Source organism: Gasterosteus aculeatus, chromosome 6 (genome assembly GCF_964276395.1).
Source record: "Gasterosteus aculeatus chromosome 6, fGasAcu3.hap1.1, whole genome shotgun sequence".
Lineage (NCBI taxonomy): Eukaryota > Metazoa > Chordata > Actinopteri > Perciformes > Gasterosteidae > Gasterosteus > Gasterosteus aculeatus.
This window is the reverse complement of record NC_135693.1, coordinates 8768537-8786279: the sequence shown is the minus strand read 5'-3', so window position 1 is coordinate 8786279 and position 17743 is coordinate 8768537. Positions and strand designations below refer to the sequence as shown.

At 44.8% G+C, this 17743-nt stretch overlaps 3 protein-coding genes across 4 annotated transcripts in view; 1 reads left to right on the top strand and 2 right to left on the bottom strand.

Moving 5' to 3' along the window:
- Positions 1–3113: 3113 nt before the first annotated feature.
- LOC120821017 (group XIIB secretory phospholipase A2-like protein) lies at positions 3114–6373 on the top strand. Of its 2 annotated transcripts, none has more exons than XM_040179350.2 (4): positions 3114–4339; positions 4796–4872; positions 5021–5186; positions 5285–6373. In XM_040179350.2, exons 1-4 carry the CDS (start codon positions 3745–3747, stop codon positions 5401–5403), a joined length of 957 nt encoding a protein of 318 aa, XP_040035284.2. In that variant the 5' UTR covers positions 3114–3744; the 3' UTR covers positions 5404–6373. The 2 variants fall into 2 exon arrangements, with proteins under 2 accessions (XP_040035284.2, XP_040035283.2); XM_040179349.2 differs by having other exon boundaries at positions 4796–4884.
- On the bottom strand, positions 5457–12815 carry oit3 (oncoprotein induced transcript 3). Its single transcript, XM_040179347.2, has 9 exons — positions 12660–12815; positions 10214–10588; positions 10013–10123; positions 8979–9101; positions 8752–8874; positions 8146–8306; positions 7646–8058; positions 6741–6840; positions 5457–6630 (listed from the first exon to the last, which is right to left on the bottom strand). Exons 1-9 carry the CDS (start codon positions 12703–12705, stop codon positions 6466–6468), a joined length of 1617 nt encoding a protein of 538 aa, XP_040035281.2. The 5' UTR covers positions 12706–12815; the 3' UTR covers positions 5457–6465.
- A 1178-nt stretch (positions 12816–13993) lies between these two features.
- The window catches only part of mcu (mitochondrial calcium uniporter), a 37930-nt gene continuing 34180 nt past the window's right edge, over positions 13994–17743 (bottom strand). Inside the window, exon 9 of the mRNA XM_040179050.2 lies at positions 13994–17579. Within this exon, the coding sequence (XP_040034984.1) occupies positions 17499–17579 (81 nt within the window). The 3' untranslated portion in view covers positions 13994–17498. The remainder of the gene's footprint in view (positions 17580–17743) is intronic.

Sequence of the window (17743 nt, the reverse complement as noted above, 5' to 3'; positions counted from 1 at the left end):
ATAAATGACCTTGATGACTCCAAATACAGTGTCTGATGGGAAGGAGATTGTAGTTGGATTCATTTCCTCTGGATATAATGACATAATAGAATTACTAAAATGCAAATTGTTTGATGTGTGTGGTTGTTTATCAAGATAGTATGATCAAAGTCAATGTCACCTAAATGTGATATCTATATAATGTATATAATACACGACTAAACGACCGGATTAATTATAGATTAATGGGCACTTTACTTCACCACATCACCACTATCTCCTTTGTCTTCTCATCTCTTTGCCAACATGTCACGTGTGACGTGATCCTCCAGCCGTCCACGAGTCCAAATATGTTGATGTGTGTTCCACGTGTATTTCTCAATTCATTAATGCTGTGAAATAGAAACCAATTCTATAAATCTAAATCTTAAACTGTAATCTTAAATGTAAGTCTGAGAAATGTCTGAACGTGTGACCTAGAAATCGTTTACGCTGTAGTTGCTTAAATAAACCGTCGCCCCTCCGAATTATTTCAAATAGAAATGTCATTCAATTTAATGTCAGCAGCAAATCTGACTGCCAGGCAAACACCTACACACACAAACACGCAAAATTCAAGAAATATTGTAATGGTAAAATATGTTATAACAGCCTTTTGCTAAAAGAGTGATAATTGTCTGTATTGAAGTTCCTGTTTGCTGCCGTGTACTCAGGAAAAAGGAAACCGTCTGCGACCTCATCTTGAACTTTACCCTAACAGTCTCATAACAAAGGCTCAAAAAAGAACAACTATGTTAATAGTTCCATATGTATTGTGTGCATGTTTCATAAACTGGTTTCAAATGTATCTGGAAATTCCCCGCGGACCACCTGCCACTGAGGTTGACCTTTTGTGTGTGTATAAAGGCCCCCGAGCTTTGACTGCTCGGAGACGCAATCTCCACAGAGCACTGTAATACGCGCTTGTGCATTTGACCTCCTGGGGGCAATAAATTTACTTTTACAACTTTGATCATTCGTTAAGTCTGTTTTATTAGATAAACCTAGAAACAAATCATTCTTACAGTGAAATATTCCACAACAATATACAGCACTGTTAGTGACGCAGGGACGTATATGGGAGTAAAGAAGAGTGTGTATAATGTACATCTGCATGTTCATCTGTATATAAAGGACTTTAAAATACCAAATAAGCTGAAACGGCCAGTTCATATCCTTTAATCTAAATGATGCTCTGCAATCTTCTCCCATGGTGCATTCATATGAAAGTTTGAGTTGCTCAGCGCTCTGGCTCAGGCACGATGAAGATGGGGCCTCCACTCAGAGTGTGCTGCTCCTGAGGTTCAGTGGTCCCAACATCCCTGCGGACACGTCCTCCACAACCTTTGGAGCAGTGGGAGTCTCCTGCTCGGCACACTAACACCTGGCAGTGTAGGAACACTTGCTGCAAACGAAGGAGAAAAGCTTCAGACATGGGCTCACACACACACTTCCTCGGTTGTCCTTTCAAATGAACTTGTATAAGATGATGAACATGAGTATGAAGTGTATCCTATGGGAGCAACGTGTGAGTCAGGAAAATGAGTCCCGGGCACCGAAACGAGTGCAAAAGCAGCCCACCACCATATAATAACTACCATTAAAGCCCTCTGATCAAATCATGAAACAAATCACTTGATCTTATTGGCTTGTGATGCCTTTGCAGGATATGCCCCACATCACCAATAGCAATTCCAGACATAGCAGAGAAATGGTCAATTCTTATCTATGATGTGTTTTTCAAAACAATGGCGTGATAGTCTGTATTCCTCCAGGGTTCCTTCAGGCTGGTGTACGCAGAGCACGGGTCCAGAGCTGAGGGGGCAAAGACAACCAGCACTTAGTTGCACGTGCTCGGGGAAAAAAGTAGGAGCATGATGTACATATGCGTTTAGGAGCTGGAGACGTTGGTAGAACAATAAAAGAAGTACGGTGGTATTTATTATTTTGAGATACTTTAAACTTTTGTAGTGCAGTAGATTTGGGACTTATACATAAGAAACTATGATAGGTGGACAAAATATGATGCCTGTTCCCACCCTCTCCTCGTTAGGCAGGAAGTCCATATACGGCTCGGGGGTGGAGCCATCTGACCGCAAGATACCTGCCCTCCGTCACCAACCCCCCTCACCTCTCCCCGTAACCTACCACACATCCCCCCCTTCAGCTCGGACCGGCAGGGAGGGGCGTTCCAGCTCCCTATAGCATCCCGGCTGGAGAGGAACATCTCCATACATTCATCATTCTTCTTCTTGATGAAAAGTGGGGGTAGGTGATAGGATTTATCCCCTCAATTGGTTTTCCATCCACTACAGTAACTTGCTGGAGAGCGTGGGACAGATTGGGGTCCTTTATTTGGGTCGTGCCAAACTGACCCGCTCGAGAGGCAGGCTGTGGCTCCACCTCCTGGTCCTTTGGAAACAAGTCGTTCAGACTCGCCTCCACGCTGAGGCCGTAGGCATCAGGACATCACGTTTTGGGCAGGACCAGGCGACGTGTCCCGGCTCGCCACACTCAAAGCACTTCCTGCTGTCCAGAGTTACAAGAGGGTGTTGTCTCTGGAAGCCACCTGCGGGCATCCCCCCCCTCGTTAGCCCCCATTAGCCCCAGCGTGCTCCTCCATCCTTTTTCTCCCCTTCGGGCGGGGGGAGGGTTCGGTCTTCCGGGGTTGTGCGCAGGACCTCTAAAGCAACCTGCTGACCCTCTACCAACTCCGCCAGCTGATCTGCACTCTGGGTTGGCTTGCTAACCTTTTGGCTTCGAACAGCAGAGCCCGTAGAAATGTATCCATGACGACTTTCTCTAGGGGCGAGCGTGTCGGGGGGGTCCTCCATAAGGCAGCTCTTCGACTAGCCTTATCATGCATTTCTGACCCCGGGGGAACGGTGGCATCAAAAGTCCAATGGTGGAACCTTTGTGCCCTGCTAAGCAGGTTAACTCCATGGCGGCGCAGGATTTCCTTCAACACCTCATAATTCTTTCCCTGTTCAGTCGTCAGGCCGGGATAGGTCTTCTGGGCCGGGCCTGACAGAAATGGCGCTAGTAGGCTGGCCTATTGCTCCTGGGGCCAATTCATTTCCGATAATATATATTTATTTTTGACTTTTGATACTCCATACAGTATTTCTACTCTATAGATGCATTACACTACACTGTGGTATTGCTACTTTTGCTTATTGCTTTAAATACTTCTTCTGTCACTGAAAGTACGACAGAAATTCTTGAAAGAGAACAAATAAGCTAATTTTATTCTAGGTCTCAAAACTATACATAAAGGAGGTTTCATTTAATGTATTTTCTGGTACTCACAAGACTAAGAATATGAAAAAGGTTTACAAAACATGAGCACCCCTTTAAGCTTTAGTGGTAAACCTTAAACCACCACACCTTTGAAATTTTTCTTTTGATGCAAATCCTTCCCTGCCCCGAGCCTCTAGTTTTTTAATAAATACATTTTAATATTCATAAATGACTCATTTGACGTGGTCAAGAAGAACAGACAATAATGAACAACAGAAGCTCTGGATTGATATGGGGTGACCTTTGCCCCCAAACATGACAGTGTGCCTCGCTGTCTGCTTGAACCTAATCCCAGGTCAAAGTCTGCCGCCTGGCTCGCGGGACCAGTAGGATCAGTGAGCGTTTGTCACTGTCTGAGCTCTTCTCGCCCTGTTAACAACACCTTTCCTTGTGGTCTCCTGCTCGGTTTGTCCCCAGTTCAACACCATGCTGCTTCGGGCTGTCGTCCTCCTCTTCCTCTGTGTGTCCTCGGGCATTTGTGCCACTTTAGGCCACTACCAGACTCCGCCTGAAGAGGAGCAGGCGCCTCCTGTGGACTCCGATGCTGTTTCTGCTGCTGTAGCAGCTGAAGAAGCTGCAGCTCCTGCAGGTACCCAACAAGGAAGTTCACCTGCAGTGGAGGAACCTGCAGCCGACTCCTCTCGTGGTGACAGTGAGTTGGCTGTGGATGACCTTTCAGCTGACAAAACAAAAATGGAGGTCCCGGTGGGAGATGGTGCAACAGCCGATGAGCCAGAGACAGACAGGGAAATGGCTGCTGGAGACCCCCCTGCTATGGAAGCTCTTGCTGGTGAAGCCGTCACGCAGGAGCAACATTCTTCTCCTGGGGCGGAGGAGGAAAATGACATCAGACCGGTCCAGACGGACCTGTCGCGAAATAACTCTTTGGCACAAGAAGATGATAACAGCTGGAGCATCAACGCAATTAGAAATAGTTTCCAGAGTATCCACGGATACTTTGAGTCATTGGTGGAGCTGGCGGGGGGACGCGATGGTGTGTGTCAGTATCGCTGCAGATACGGTAAGAACAAATCTCTTAAGTTAACATAGAGTTATTTTACTAATGTTTTAGTGTCCAGTAGGTTCGAATCAGAAATAGCTACATAGTTCAAATAGTTGTTGATTGACCCCAAAAAAGAATCAATGCACCTGTTTAACAGTATGTTGTCGTTTAGTATTCCTGTTGTATTCCTCTCATCAGTTTGTGTTTGTTTTCTTTGCATGTGTCAAATCAATCCCTGTACTGTCAGTTTATCAGCGTCTTATTTACATCATGCTTGGTTGCTGATAAAGTACCCTGAATGCATCGTGGTTATCAGTGAGGTAGACAACCAACACAAGTTACGTCTTATCTGTAAAAAGCCACACTCTGAAGAACATAGATATGGTACAGATATAGATTCTTGGCTGGGCTACATGACGACATTAGTTGGTTGATGGAATTGAAATGGAACCTTTTGCTTCTCGGTTTTAACAGGAGAAACTCCTCAAAAGCGCCCCGGCTACCAGCTCCAAGAGCCCAACGGCTGCAGCTCCTCTCTAGTGGGATTGCAGGTGAATGCAGTTGTAGGTGTCTTGTTCATAACACCGACAGTCCAGAACCACACTACTACGCCCAAACAATGGAGCCTAACACACAACCACAATGTCTGCATATGCTCAGTTAACTTCACTGACGCAACAAAGCTCTTTCTTTTCCCAGCTTGACCTCGGGATCCCCGCTATGACCAACTGCTGCAACCAGCTGGACGTGTGCTACGACACTTGCGGCACCAGCAAGAACCGCTGCGACTCGGAGTTCCGCCTGTGTCTGCACGGCATCTGCGGCGACCTTAAGAAGAGTCTGGGCTTCGTGTCCAAGGTGCAAGGTAAGATGTTCACAAGCATCTTCGTTGTGAGTTACCAAAAAAACAAGAATGAACTCCTCCTCCTTCCTCTCTCTGATCTCTCCGTATGTTCTTCCTAGCCTGCGAATCAATGGCAGACGTCCTCCACAGCACAGTGGGGACTCTTGGCTGCAGGCCTTACATGAACAGCCAGAGGGCAGCGTGTGTCTGCGAGGGAGAGGAGAGGGAGGAACTGTGACAAATACTCTGTGGACGCATTCGCAGACAAATAACTCAGTCACAGGCGTCTCTGCACAAAACACTGTGTATTTATCGCCAAAGAGGATGTGCTTAACAAGAGCCCAGAGGTTAATTGATAGATTTTGCACATGTCTTAAACTCTTCATACTCCATTTCCTTTTAGGACATTTTAGGCCTCTATGACTCCATTACATTACATACCATAAATGACCTTGATGACTCCAAATACAGTGTCTGATGGGAAGGATATTGTAGTTGGATTAATTTCCTCTGGATAGAACGAGATAATAGAATTACTAAAATGCTAATTGTTGTGTGTGGTTATTTATCAAGATAGTATGTTCAAAGTCAATGTAATCTAAATGTGATGTCTATTACTACTATTCCTTTAATGTTTGAAGTAAATGATTTGCCATTTGCCATCATTTCATATTTCATATAATGCATGACTAAATTCAGTTTAACTGACCAGATTAATTATAGGCACTTTACCGCCCCGCCCCACCACTATCTCTGTTGCCTTCCAGGCCCACCCCAGTACTATCTCTTTGCCAACATGCCACGTGATCCTCCAGCCATCCACGAGTCCAAATATGTTGATGTGTGTTCCATGTGTATTTCTCAATTCATTAATGCTGTGAAATAGAAACCAGTTCTGTAAATCTAAATCTTAAACTGTAATCAAGTCTGAGAAATGTCTGAACGTGTGACCTAGAAAATACATCCTTCACGCTGTAGTTGCTACAAATAAACCGTGGCCCTTCCGAATGATGTCAAATAGAAATGTCATTCAATTTAATGTCAGCAGCAAATCTGACTGCCAGGCAAACACCTACACACACACACACACGCAAAGTTCAAGAAATATACAGCACTGTTAGTGACGCAGGGACGTATATGGGAGTAAAGAAGAGTGTGTATTATGTACATCTGCATGTTCATCTGTATATAAAGGACTTTAAAATACCAAATAAGCTGAAACGGCCAGTTCATCTCCTTTAATCTAAATGATGCTCTGCAATCTTCTCCCATGGTGCATTCATATGAAAGTTTGAGTTGCTCAGCGCTCTGGCTCAGGCACGATGAAGATGGGGCCTCCACTCAGAGTGTGCTGCTCCTGAGGTTCAGTGGTCCCAACATCTCTGCGGACACGTCCTCCACAACCTTTGGAGCAGTGGGAGTCTCCTGCTCGGCACACTAACACCTGGCAGTGTAGGAACACTTGCTGCAAACGGAGGAGAAAAGCTTGTTTTGAGTAGATGGAGAAGAACACAATGCTACTTCAGATAGTGTACGCAGACAGACATGGGCCCACACACACACTTCTTCACTCACTCGGTTGTCCTTTCCAATGAACTTGAAAACAGGAACCTGGTAGTGCTTAGAGAGCTGGTCCTTGGATAAGTACTGAGTCACTGTTTCATCAGAGATACACCTGGAACATGTCAGAGAGGAAAATGGGATCTGTTGTGAAGTAATAATAATTATTGGTATCTTTACACATTCGTAAATGATTTCTGTTTCTCTGACAAGGTCATTCGTCAAGGTCAGCAGCCGTAAAGCACTATTTGATTTTTGAAAGGATTTATGAAAATACATGAGACCACGGCTCTGTTGATATTTGTTGGATAAATAATTTGCCAAAGGTGAGTGTAAACATTTTCGACTTGTTTTCTTTCCACATTGTTCAGAGTGTGAAGTCTGTAGCGTTGTTCACTTGACACTTCGCTGAGTGGAGATTACATTACATTACATTAAATGTCATTTAGCTGACGCTTTTATCCAAAGCGACGTACAATAAGTGCATTCAACCATAGGGTACAATCTTCCACAAGATCTTCCAGATCTTCCACAAGCAGCAGACGCTAGAGCTTTGTGGTCACACGGCGGTTCGGTCTGATCTCGTTGGCGTTTATTATGAGCCGCATGACCAAAAGCATTTTACATTGTTAAAAAGACCGGATTCTTCCAATTATTAATTGTATGCCAAATACTGACATGGCTCAGTTCACCCAATTTACAAAAAACGCATTTTCTGTACCACTTAATCACTCACACATCTTTTTCTTCGACCTTGCTGTATAGATGTTCTATAAATAGTGCTCATAAATCTGGAGTCGGTCCAATGCTTTATCATATTCTGTAGCAGGGTAGAAAAACATTTTTGCAGCAGTGCTACATTCTGCTACAAGACATCGGTAATGAGACTGCTGTAATGTATAACTTCCCGCTCCATTCACCCGTCTTTGATGAGATAATACTTAAGGGCCTGGTCAGCTCTGGGCCCTGGTGTGGCGAAGCAGCTCTCCACCAGCGCAGAGAGGCCCTCCACCCTCTCCTTGGGCTCCACCCCGAAGAACAGGGAGTCGTGCAGGCGGAGCTGCGGCGGGGTGCTGTAGGGCTCCGAGAACTCTGCGCTCTTGAAGAGCTCCAGGGAGAAGGGGAAGACCCCCTCGCTGCGGCCCGCCAGCTGCAGGGCTGAGCTGCGCTGACTGGCCTGGTATCCGTCCGACACTCGGTACTCCCTGGGGAACTCGCACGTGACCGGGAGCACCAGCTTGCTGGTGCGGACTATTAGGTCACTGCTGCTGCTTGGGCTGCTCCGAGGGAGGCCCGTCACCAGGTTGGTCCCCACAATCTTGTACTCCGTCACCTGGGAGGGGGGGACAATATTCAGCTGTCAAATATTTCTTTCAAACAGCACATTCGGTATGAAAGGTTTCCCCCCAGCGGTTCTGACCTCCACCACGGTGCCGCAGGTGTTGAGGCTGAAGCTGAGGTTGATGTGTGTCCCATTGGAGACGCCGCGACAAGACGAGTTGGACAGAGAGAGCTCCAGTCCTTCCACGAGGTCCTTTGGGACCGACACAATGATAGCGCTGGAATCACACTGGACTGGCACTGCAGCAAGCGGAGACCAAGACATGTTATTATCGTCCTGTATAATGGCAAGAAAAACATGAAACAGTGCACGGATACAACTACAGAGGGGAAAATACACCAACCCAGGATTAAAAGCTAATGAAATTAATCAATTGTTGCAACCCCAAATTTTCATTTGATTGGGGACAGGAAACTACAAAATAAAACACACTAAATTTTCTACCAAAATGGCATTTGGGAAATGGTCAGGAAGCAACATATCCTGTTGCCCTCATTCATTTCTCAAAAAAAGTGTGATTATTCTCCACTGCCGATCCTCCCGTACATATATTAACCCTGCACTGAAATGTTGAAAATTGAGGTAATTTGTTCAAGCCTCTACTATCAGGAACAAAATCATGCATCTCTGTGTCAGCTTTCCTCGGGGTCTGACATGCAGGCACACAGACACACTGATACACACCCTGACATGTGCGTTTATCCTCCCCCAGCTCCAGCCCTCTGGGACAGTGGCACTGATAGGAGTCCAATAGCGAGGAGCAACCATGGCTGCAGCCTCCATTGTTCACATGACAGCCTGCTACCTCTGCACGAGGCCACACGGAGAGAAGGGAACAGATGAAGAGCACCGTGTGGCTCCCGAGGTCAACCGTCTCTGTGCAAAATTGGAGCATCACACCACGGAGGTACCTCTGCAGGTGCTTCCATCCGCGGCCGGCACGCGACCCGACCCGCACTCACAGCGCCTGGAGCCTTTGGTGTTCACACACATCTCTGCACAGCCACCGTTGCCCTTTGCACATTCGTTCACATCTGAAGATAGGACGTACACCACCACCGGGTCAGATGTCATTGTCAGATGAGCTCCGGATTAATGGACTGAGAATCAGAAGGGTGGAGTTCATCACCTTGAGGCAAATCACTTAATGTTCTTAGGAGGAAGATGATTAACTGACTATAAAGGACGTTAATGCCGTGTGAATAATGCGGGGATAATTAGTAAAGAAATAATCATTGGTGAAATGAAAGGAGGGACTGAAGTGAGATTAGCGAGAGAGTGAGGAGGGGGATTTAGGGAAAATTAAAGAATGAAGGTTCTTCTGAGACAGCGGAGGGCGAATTTGGTTGATGGGTGTATGATGAGATAATGGAGGTTTTCAGAATAGGAAATGATTCGGTGCACGTACGGACCCTTCACATGCACACGTACAGACACAAATACACTACTGTAGGAGCCATATTTTCTGTTTTGTTACAAATCATTTGTTTGTTTTGTTGGTATGGAATTAAGTGCATTCACTTAATGAAAGAAATAGATATTTTATTTTATTAGATTCGCCAGATGAGGATCAGCAGATAAGAGGAGAGCGTGGCACCGAGTCACGGGTGCTTACATTCCTTACGTTGTCCACTATGTTAATCATGTTCAAATTAAACGACCAAATGTAAAACTTAAAGAAACAGCGTAAATGAGTAAACGTGATGACTTGATCTTATTGGCTTGTGATGTCTTTGCAGGGAATGCCCCACATCACCAATAGCAACTCTAGAAATAGCCCAGAAATGGTAAATTCTTATCTGTCTATGGTGTGTTTTTCAAAGCAGTGGCTGAAGACACTGTGAAGCCAGGCCGCTTGATTTCTCTCGTCTTGTCTCGTCTGTCCTCCACCTCTGTTGCACAACTTATCTGTCCTCTCGCTTCCTCCCCGCTTTGTCCGTCTCACCGAGGCAGGTTTGTCTGTCCGGTCCCAGGACAGTTCCGGGGGCACAGCGACAGTCAGACTTGGGACAACTTGGACCCGCGCAGTCCACCTCATCACAGATATCGTAGAAATCTAGGTAACACGCACACACACACACATAATAAATCAACAATACACAACAGAGAAACTATCAAAAAAGGACTCTTTACATATAACACCCACGGCCACAGTACACATAGAAGCAGACTGGGGGTCTGGGCAGGCGGTAGACAAAATATCCCCCGGTACAGGCCTTCACATCGACACTGGCGTTCCACTGGCAGCAGTTGTCGTTGAAGCTGGCGCAGGCCGGCAGGGTGACGATGCCTTCGTGGGGTTGAGGGTGGCTGCCGTTGAGCCAGATGGGAGCGTGCGTGCCGCAGTGGTCTTCGGAGACGCAGAAGGTGGGCATCGCATCCCCGGCCATGCCCGTGAAGCGGTACCATTCTCCGGACACGTGGCTGTCACAAAAGGGCCCGGCGGAGGACTGTTTGACGTGATAGTCTGTGTTCCTCCAGGGTTCGTTCAGGCTGGTGTACGCAGAGCACGGGTCCAGAGCTGAGGGGGCAAAGACAGCCGGCACGCGTATGGTGGTATTTTTTATTAAGTTTTTAAACTTTTCGTAGTCCAGTAGATTTGTGACTATTCATAAAAAACTGTGATAGATGTACAAAATATGATGCCTTCTTATTGCCTGAATTAAATTACACCCCAGTATATGGAGTTGTTAAAAATAGTGCTTATATTTTAGCTACAGTCATTTCCGATAATACATATTTACACGTACACTATGTACATGTACGTACATATGTATACCACTTTTGGGACTTTTGACATTTCTACACTCTACTGTGGTATTGCTACTTTTGCTTATTGCTTTAAGTACTTCTTCTGTCACTGAAAGTACGAGTTCACAGAAATTCTTAAAAGAGAACAAATAAGCTCATTTTATGGGTTTTATAGGTCTCAAAACGAAACATAAAGGAGGTTTTATTTAATGTAGTTTCTGGTACTCACAAGACTAAGAATATGAATAAAAAAAGACTTCCAAAAGATGAGCACCCCTTGAAGCTTCAGTGGTAAACCTTAAACCACCACACCTTGGAAAGTGTTCTCTGAATAAACCACATACCTCACGGCCAATAGCTCTCCGTATAAAGTGGTTCCAATGACAACAGAAATCTCAGGAACCAAAACTACCAGCGCGGCTCGAGACCACTGAACCGGTAAAGTGGTGCGTTTTCTCCTCTCTGCTACACCTCACGGTTTGTACTAAACTGGTCCCTTGAGGAAAGGTGTTGCCATGAAGCACATCATTGGACCTTCACGTTGAACCCTGACAGGGAGTCTACTCTAATCTAAGTAAAAGGCAACAAACTAAATCCAAAGAACTCGTTTTTATAACGTTTCTTTTCCCTGCAGCCAGCTTTGCAGAATCAGGAAAACAACTGAATGAGCAGACTAAACAAAGTGTAGCAGAAACAATCAATAGTCTCTCTCTCTCTCTCCTTGCCCCTTCAAAAGTGTAATTAGGAGGTAGACATAAAACAAGAGGAAAAGTAGAAGAAAGGAGAGTTAATGGCAGCGGGGCAAAGTAGGCGAGTAAGTGTTATTCAGTGAGAATCAGCTGGGATGCAGCGAGAGGCTGATCAGACTCAGCAGTAAAGCGTAAAGCAGTAAAGCGTCTTCCGTGAAAGGCCATGAGACGTATCAGCTCATGAGGCTTTACTGGAGCATTTACCTCCAACATAAACAAAAATCCAGGTTTTCCATTAATTCGGATTGCTTTACATAAAAAAACTAAAAAACGTTTTTATGGTTTCCCGTTGCTCATTTTGTACAATGACACGCAAACAAATTTCCCCTTCATCGCCTAATGGACAACAAGTTGGTCACTACCTGCAGTTCCAATAAAAGCAGAGGGAGTGTTCTGTATAAATGCTGTTCTTACTAAACTTACCATATAAATGCTGCTGCGGGATTAATAAAGTTTATCTATCTTTCCATTCATATAGACTTTCATAAATTAAGTATATATTAATGTTTTTTTAAAGAATAAAAAAACACATGGGGCTGATTGTAGGGCTGTTAAGGGATGTCCAAAAGTTTGTATGATAGATTGTTCGGTGTTTTCAAGGCCTTTTTGACAAATAGATAATATCCATCCATCCATCCATTGTCAAACCGCTTATCCTGCACACAGGGTCGCGGGGGGGCTGGAGTCCATCCCAGCCAACTTTGGGCGATAGACAGGGTACATCCTGGATTGGTCGCCAGCCAATCGCAGGGCTACACAGAGACACAGAGACATACAACCATTCACACTCACATTCACACATCTACGGGCAATTTTAAGTCCCCAATTAACCTGATCCCCAGAGCATGTCTTTGGACTGTGGGAGGAAGCCGGAGAACCCGGAGAGAACCCACGCAGACACGGGGAGAACATGCAGACTCTACACAGAAAGGCCACTGGGCGGAATCGAACCCAGGACCTTCTTGCTGTGAGGCGACAGTGCTAACCACCACGCCACCGTGCCGCCCCAAATAGATAATATAACATTGTCAATTTTTTGTACCTGGTATTAAAGTAGTCTAAAAGTGAAAACGCAACAAATGTCATACTCACCTACACCCGCAACACCCTCCAACATCGTAATCACCCAAAGAATCATGCTGTCTTCTCTCTGCTGGCCCTGTGATAGTCAGTGTCAATGCGTGCGTCTCTTCTCGTTCATCCCGAGGGGGGAGGCCGTCATTTAAGAGGCACCTCTTATCTGCACGTGTGGTTTTGTCGTGTCGGTCCGGCTCACCTTGACCTTTTGCTCCCCGCGTCCACGGACAAGTCCATCCTCCCATTGTTTCAAACGGTAGGGCGCTCACACTGTCCTCCCTCCATCCTCACACAACCTTAAACTAAACCACACATAATACATTGTTTTTTCTTCCCATCAGGCTGTGAACATTTTAGATTTTTCTGTGGAGGACTAAACCAATCTGATAAATCTTTAGTGTCATGCTGTGTGTTCAAGGACACAGCGCTGATGTTTAGTTCACTCAGCAAGTATCTGAGAGTAAAGTAAATATGTTCTCATTTAGCTAATGGCTTGACCTCTGATATTAGCCAGTCAGTATCTGCAGCTTGGCCCTTTTCATTAAGAAAGTACCCAAACTGACCTGATGCTTGGAGGTTTTCTTTCTCATTATGGAATTAAATCAATGGAAACATAAATACACTGGGCTGTTTGATAGAAATGAGGTTGAACATGTCGTTGTTCTTCTAGGATTACTCCTAATAAAATCAAACATGCTTTGCCACTAATCTTTTCAATTATATTGATGTTGTTTAGGTTCGTTTTACTGCTAATTGGACCGGTTTCTTATTGGGTTTTTTGTAATGAATGAATGTGTGTTCATAGCACTTTTCCTCTTGCTCTACCTGCAGTTTTAACTCTTATGAAGGTGAAAAGTCTATACATCCTCAGGATGAATATGATGACCATCGGTGAACCCCTCACTTTTTTATTGTGCATCAAGTTGAAATCTAGCATATATTTTGGTTTCTATCAAAAACCTGCAAAACGAATGACCTTCCCATCAACCCAAGCTTTACTCTGTGTTCACTGCCGCTGGCATAGCGCAGCCGGCTTCGTAAGATTTCTCCATGTTTCGTGATCAAATATTTTTAAATGTTAAAAAACTAAATTAGCGTTTAATTTTGCAAAAAAACCCCAACCTTTCGATTGTATAACCATCAGAATCAGAAGCCATGTTCCTAATGTAGACAGACAATTTATCTTCTCAGGTCTATCTCTTAGGATGTCCTGTACAGGAAGAGCTGGAGGCCAAGGAAAGCCGGAGGAGGTGGTTCGACCTTAAAATCCTGCTTCTTGTGAACTCGTGTAGTATATTCATTAATCTCCTCATATCCAGTGAGAACAGAAGCGCCAACTGGACCACTGGTTCCAAAACCTGGATACTGATTTTATTGATAATTGAATTACATTTCTCTTTTATACATATTTCATAAATGGTACAGGATTTTACATGTTTCTTTTTCGCCAACATTAGAGCATCATGTCAAACAGAAGAAAAACAGACAATAAAAACAAAAAAAGAGGTCAGATCGGAGTACAAGATAATTTTCAAACCTATATTCTGCTTCACTCTTTAGGCATTTTAAAACATCTTATTGTAAGTGCACAAACGAGATATTCAAAACCTAAACACACATTCAAAAAACATAATAATAATATCGCTTTGGAGAAAAAAAGGCTGACAGTGGATGAAAATGCCGTGAGACAGGGACGAGAATTGGAGGTGTTCCCCGATAAGCTAACAGAGGCCCTGAGAACTACTCCCTTAGAAATGCACCCAGGATGGAGTTTTTTTCCCCCCATTTATTGGGGAGTATAAATGCAGGCTGAGGGAGGGGATCACGGGAGGAAATAAGGTGAAGGCGCGAGTGAGCAAGGTTTGAGCAGTTGGTTGGCTGGGATTTGGGTTGGATTTGGCAGAGCAGATCCTAAAGACGCAGCCCTGTCCACTGCCCTTCAGAACTACGAATCTCTACAAACAACGTTCTGAAATGATCTTTGCAGGTTTTTTTCTTCTTTTTTCTCATAAATCATCTTTTCTATTTTCACATAATTTCCCATGTAGACATACATTCATGCAACACCCTCTGTATAATAAAGTTTCCCTATATTTGATATATTTCATTTTAAGTAAACAAGAAAAACAAAGGCAATAAACGGTGGATGGCGTGATCAAAAGGAGGAGGTGATGATGGAGAAAAGTGTCGTATAGGAACAGCAGAGGGGAGGATCTCTCACCTGCCACATTACCACAAATGCCACAATGTGTGTGTGTGTGTGTGCGTGCGTGCAGGTAAAATAGCATATTTTGGGAAAAACCCATGACTTCTATGGAGCGATCCCACTATTGACAGTCAGGAAATCAGGGCAAAGGAATTGTGAATATGGAGATATGAACTTTGTCCCACTTGTCAGCACGTGGATTTGACAAACACACGCGTTCACAGACAAACCAGCGAGATTGATTCTCACCTCCACTCAAATTTAAACCTTCTCAATACGAAGGTGTCGTTTCAAATAGGAGATTAACTTTCTCAATGATCTCATCATTGCTTATTACTGATTTGCTACATTGTTGATACTTTTTAAATCACTAATCAATCAAAAAGGCACAATCGAAAGTCTCCCTTGGAGACAAAACGCACGCACACACACACACACCCACACACATGCTAACAGAATAGACTAAATCCTGCCTTGAGATCTGCATGGCTAACTTTTGATTTGAACTAAAATCATGCATTATAATTGAAAATCTGCAGTTAAACACATTGATCTCTTCAGTGGGATTCAGTCAGACTTCACATGAGACACGAGCAGGATCTTGAACCATGTTTATTGGCATCTGGTGATTGTACTTCCTCCCTGCAGAGGTAAACTACAGCGGTTCAGAGTGAGAACCACTGACTTTAAGAGCTCCTTTTTTTGGAGACATAAATGGGGCTGAGAAGAGAAAAGTAAGTAAAGCTGACGTACGTTCCTTATGAACCTCTTCTTCTACCTCTAACGTATGGAGAGGATGAGATTCAGCTAGATGTGGCAAAGTGTCCAGCGAAGTACAAAATTGCAATAATTCTCCTAAACATTCACAAACGTCTACTAAGGGCATCCAACAGCATGCAGTCTACCCTGCCTGGCCATCGGGGGAGCAGTGGAGGGGGGGAGGGGCATTAAAGCACCAGTAGGAGGAGGAGGAAACTTAAAAAAGCCTCTATGGATTAAATCCATGACCATTTTTTTAAAGTGTAGTCTTTTGTGATTTTATCTAGGGGAAATTGTAGAACATAAAAACCTCACTTGTTCAATTGCACATTACATGCGGTTATGATAATGGCTGAAAATCTGGATTGGAGAAATACAAAAAATATGATATTAGGAAAAAAAAGGAATATTGAACCGCAGGCAATTATCTCAAATGATGCTCTTGTTGTAAGTAAACGATATCTAACATAATAATAATGACTGCGCATTTTGAACACGTCATTATGTAAAGCATTTTCTGCAGCAATCGTATTCATGAGGTAATTATCGAGGGCAAGGAACGCCGCTTTCTGCCTTGTTAGAATCCAATCAAAGCCAGTTTCTCCTTGAATCGGGTTCAACATTGTTTCCCCTCCTGTGGTGGCCATTCACAGGAGCCGTCGATCCTACCTGGACGCAGTTACTGTGGAATACGTCGTGTGTGTGTCTGACAAGATATGCAATAGGTATAAATGCATTCATTGTAATGCTCTTTGTGTGTGCGCGCACGTTGGATGTTTGGAGGATGTTGATTAATGAAAGGATGTTAGTAAGAGAGCGCCCCCCCCCCCCCCCCCCACTGGAAAAAAAAACAAACAAACTAGCCTCTGGTCAACTGTTATTTGATTGTATACATATATATTTATATTCTTTTCATAACAAATATACTATGGCTTTCAAAATAAAAAGTGCCAAAATATTTTTTTTTGGAATAAAAGAACACACAGTGATGTTGTTGTCGGTAGTACTCTCATACTTGCGCAGACCGGGCCGCTACAGGACGTCAACAGGAAGAGGAAGCGGGGCCTCGCCTCACTATCCTGCGAGTCGAGTCAGGCTCCTGACAAGGGGGAGGGGGGGGGGGGGGGGCGCAGGGCAGCTGTCCGTCACCTGGCACAGGCGTGGCCGAGGGAGGGAGGGAGAGGCAGCAGGGTTCAGCCACAGGAAGACGAAAGTCCCCCTGATGGTGCAACTGCAGTCAGGACTTTCTTGTAAACTTTGAGAAAGAAACGCTTTCTAGATCCTGTCCTAACCAACATTAGGAGTGTGTGTGTGTGTGTGTGTGTGTGTGTGTTGACAGTTGGACTGCTGGAGGAAGCAGGAATACACCCTGAAAGTTCACACAGACACACACACACACACACACACACACACCAGTGACTGCCCCTCTGCAGGTCCTCGGCTCTGGAGTGTCTAGACGAGGGATAATTCCTGTTTGTCCCCTCAAATTCCCTGCAGGCTGTCCCTCCGGGGACGTGCGGCATATCCATAGAAGCCCATGTCCTTCGTCATCATTGTCCTTTTCATCATACTCACCATCCTTGGGCTGTAAAAGTTTTTCAGTTCCCGGTACTCTCCCCATCTTTACATTTGTCTTTTAGCGGTTTTCAATTGCAATTCCAACTGGAGTTTTCAGTCAGGAAAGTAAAAAGAAAAAAAAAAGGGAAAGAAAGAGGAGGGAAAACTAACTCCCACAGTCCAAAAAAGGGATGGGTTTATTTGGTGTGGGCGCAATGGGGGAGGGAGGAGTCTTAGCAAAGAGTTGGGGGCAAACAGGGGTGGAAGGGGTGTTGCACAGAGGAGGGAAAAATGGTTGCAGGAGTAGAGAGTGGAGGAAGTCGCTCCTCCCATCAATTTTTACTGGCGCCGAGCTGCTGAACTGGGAGCTGGAGCTGGAGCGGGTCCCGAAGACGCTTCAGATCCAACTCCACCTGGAGAGCGTTCACAGAGGGAGTAGAGTTCAGAGTGTGAGTGAAGTAACGTGTGCGGTGGTCCATGCGAAACTAAATCTCTGTAAAGCCGTTGTGAATCAAAGCACAGAACTGTAAAGAGTAACAATGCGCCGTGTGGCCGCGGTGCTTATTTTACATCACAA

What these genes read in the sequence shown, in the direction of transcription:
- LOC120821017 (XM_040179349.2), top strand. Translation starts at nt 3,745, where the DNA reads ATGCTGCTTCGGGCTGTCGTCCTCCTCTTCCTCTGTGTGTCCTCGGGC. An exon ending in TCAGTATCGCTGCAGATACG is followed by an intron (nt 4,340 to 4,795) that starts GTAAGAACAAAT and finishes CGGTTTTAACAG; the next exon opens with GAGAAACTCCTCAAAAGCGC. An exon ending in GATTGCAGGTGAATGCAGTT is followed by an intron (nt 4,885 to 5,020) that starts GTAGGTGTCTTG and finishes TTCTTTTCCCAG; the next exon opens with CTTGACCTCGGGATCCCCGC.
- oit3 (XM_040179347.2), bottom strand. Translation starts at nt 12,705, where the DNA reads ATGATTCTTTGGGTGATTACGATGTTGGAGGGTGTTGCGGGTGTAG. An exon ending in CTTCTATGTGTACTGTGGCC is followed by an intron (nt 10,124 to 10,213) that starts GTGGGTGTTATA and finishes CGTGTTACCTAG; the next exon opens with ATTTCTACGATATCTGTGAT. An exon ending in TATTATCTCATCAAAGACGG is followed by an intron (nt 6,841 to 7,645) that starts GTGAATGGAGCG and finishes GACATGTTCCAG; the next exon opens with GTGTATCTCTGATGAAACAG.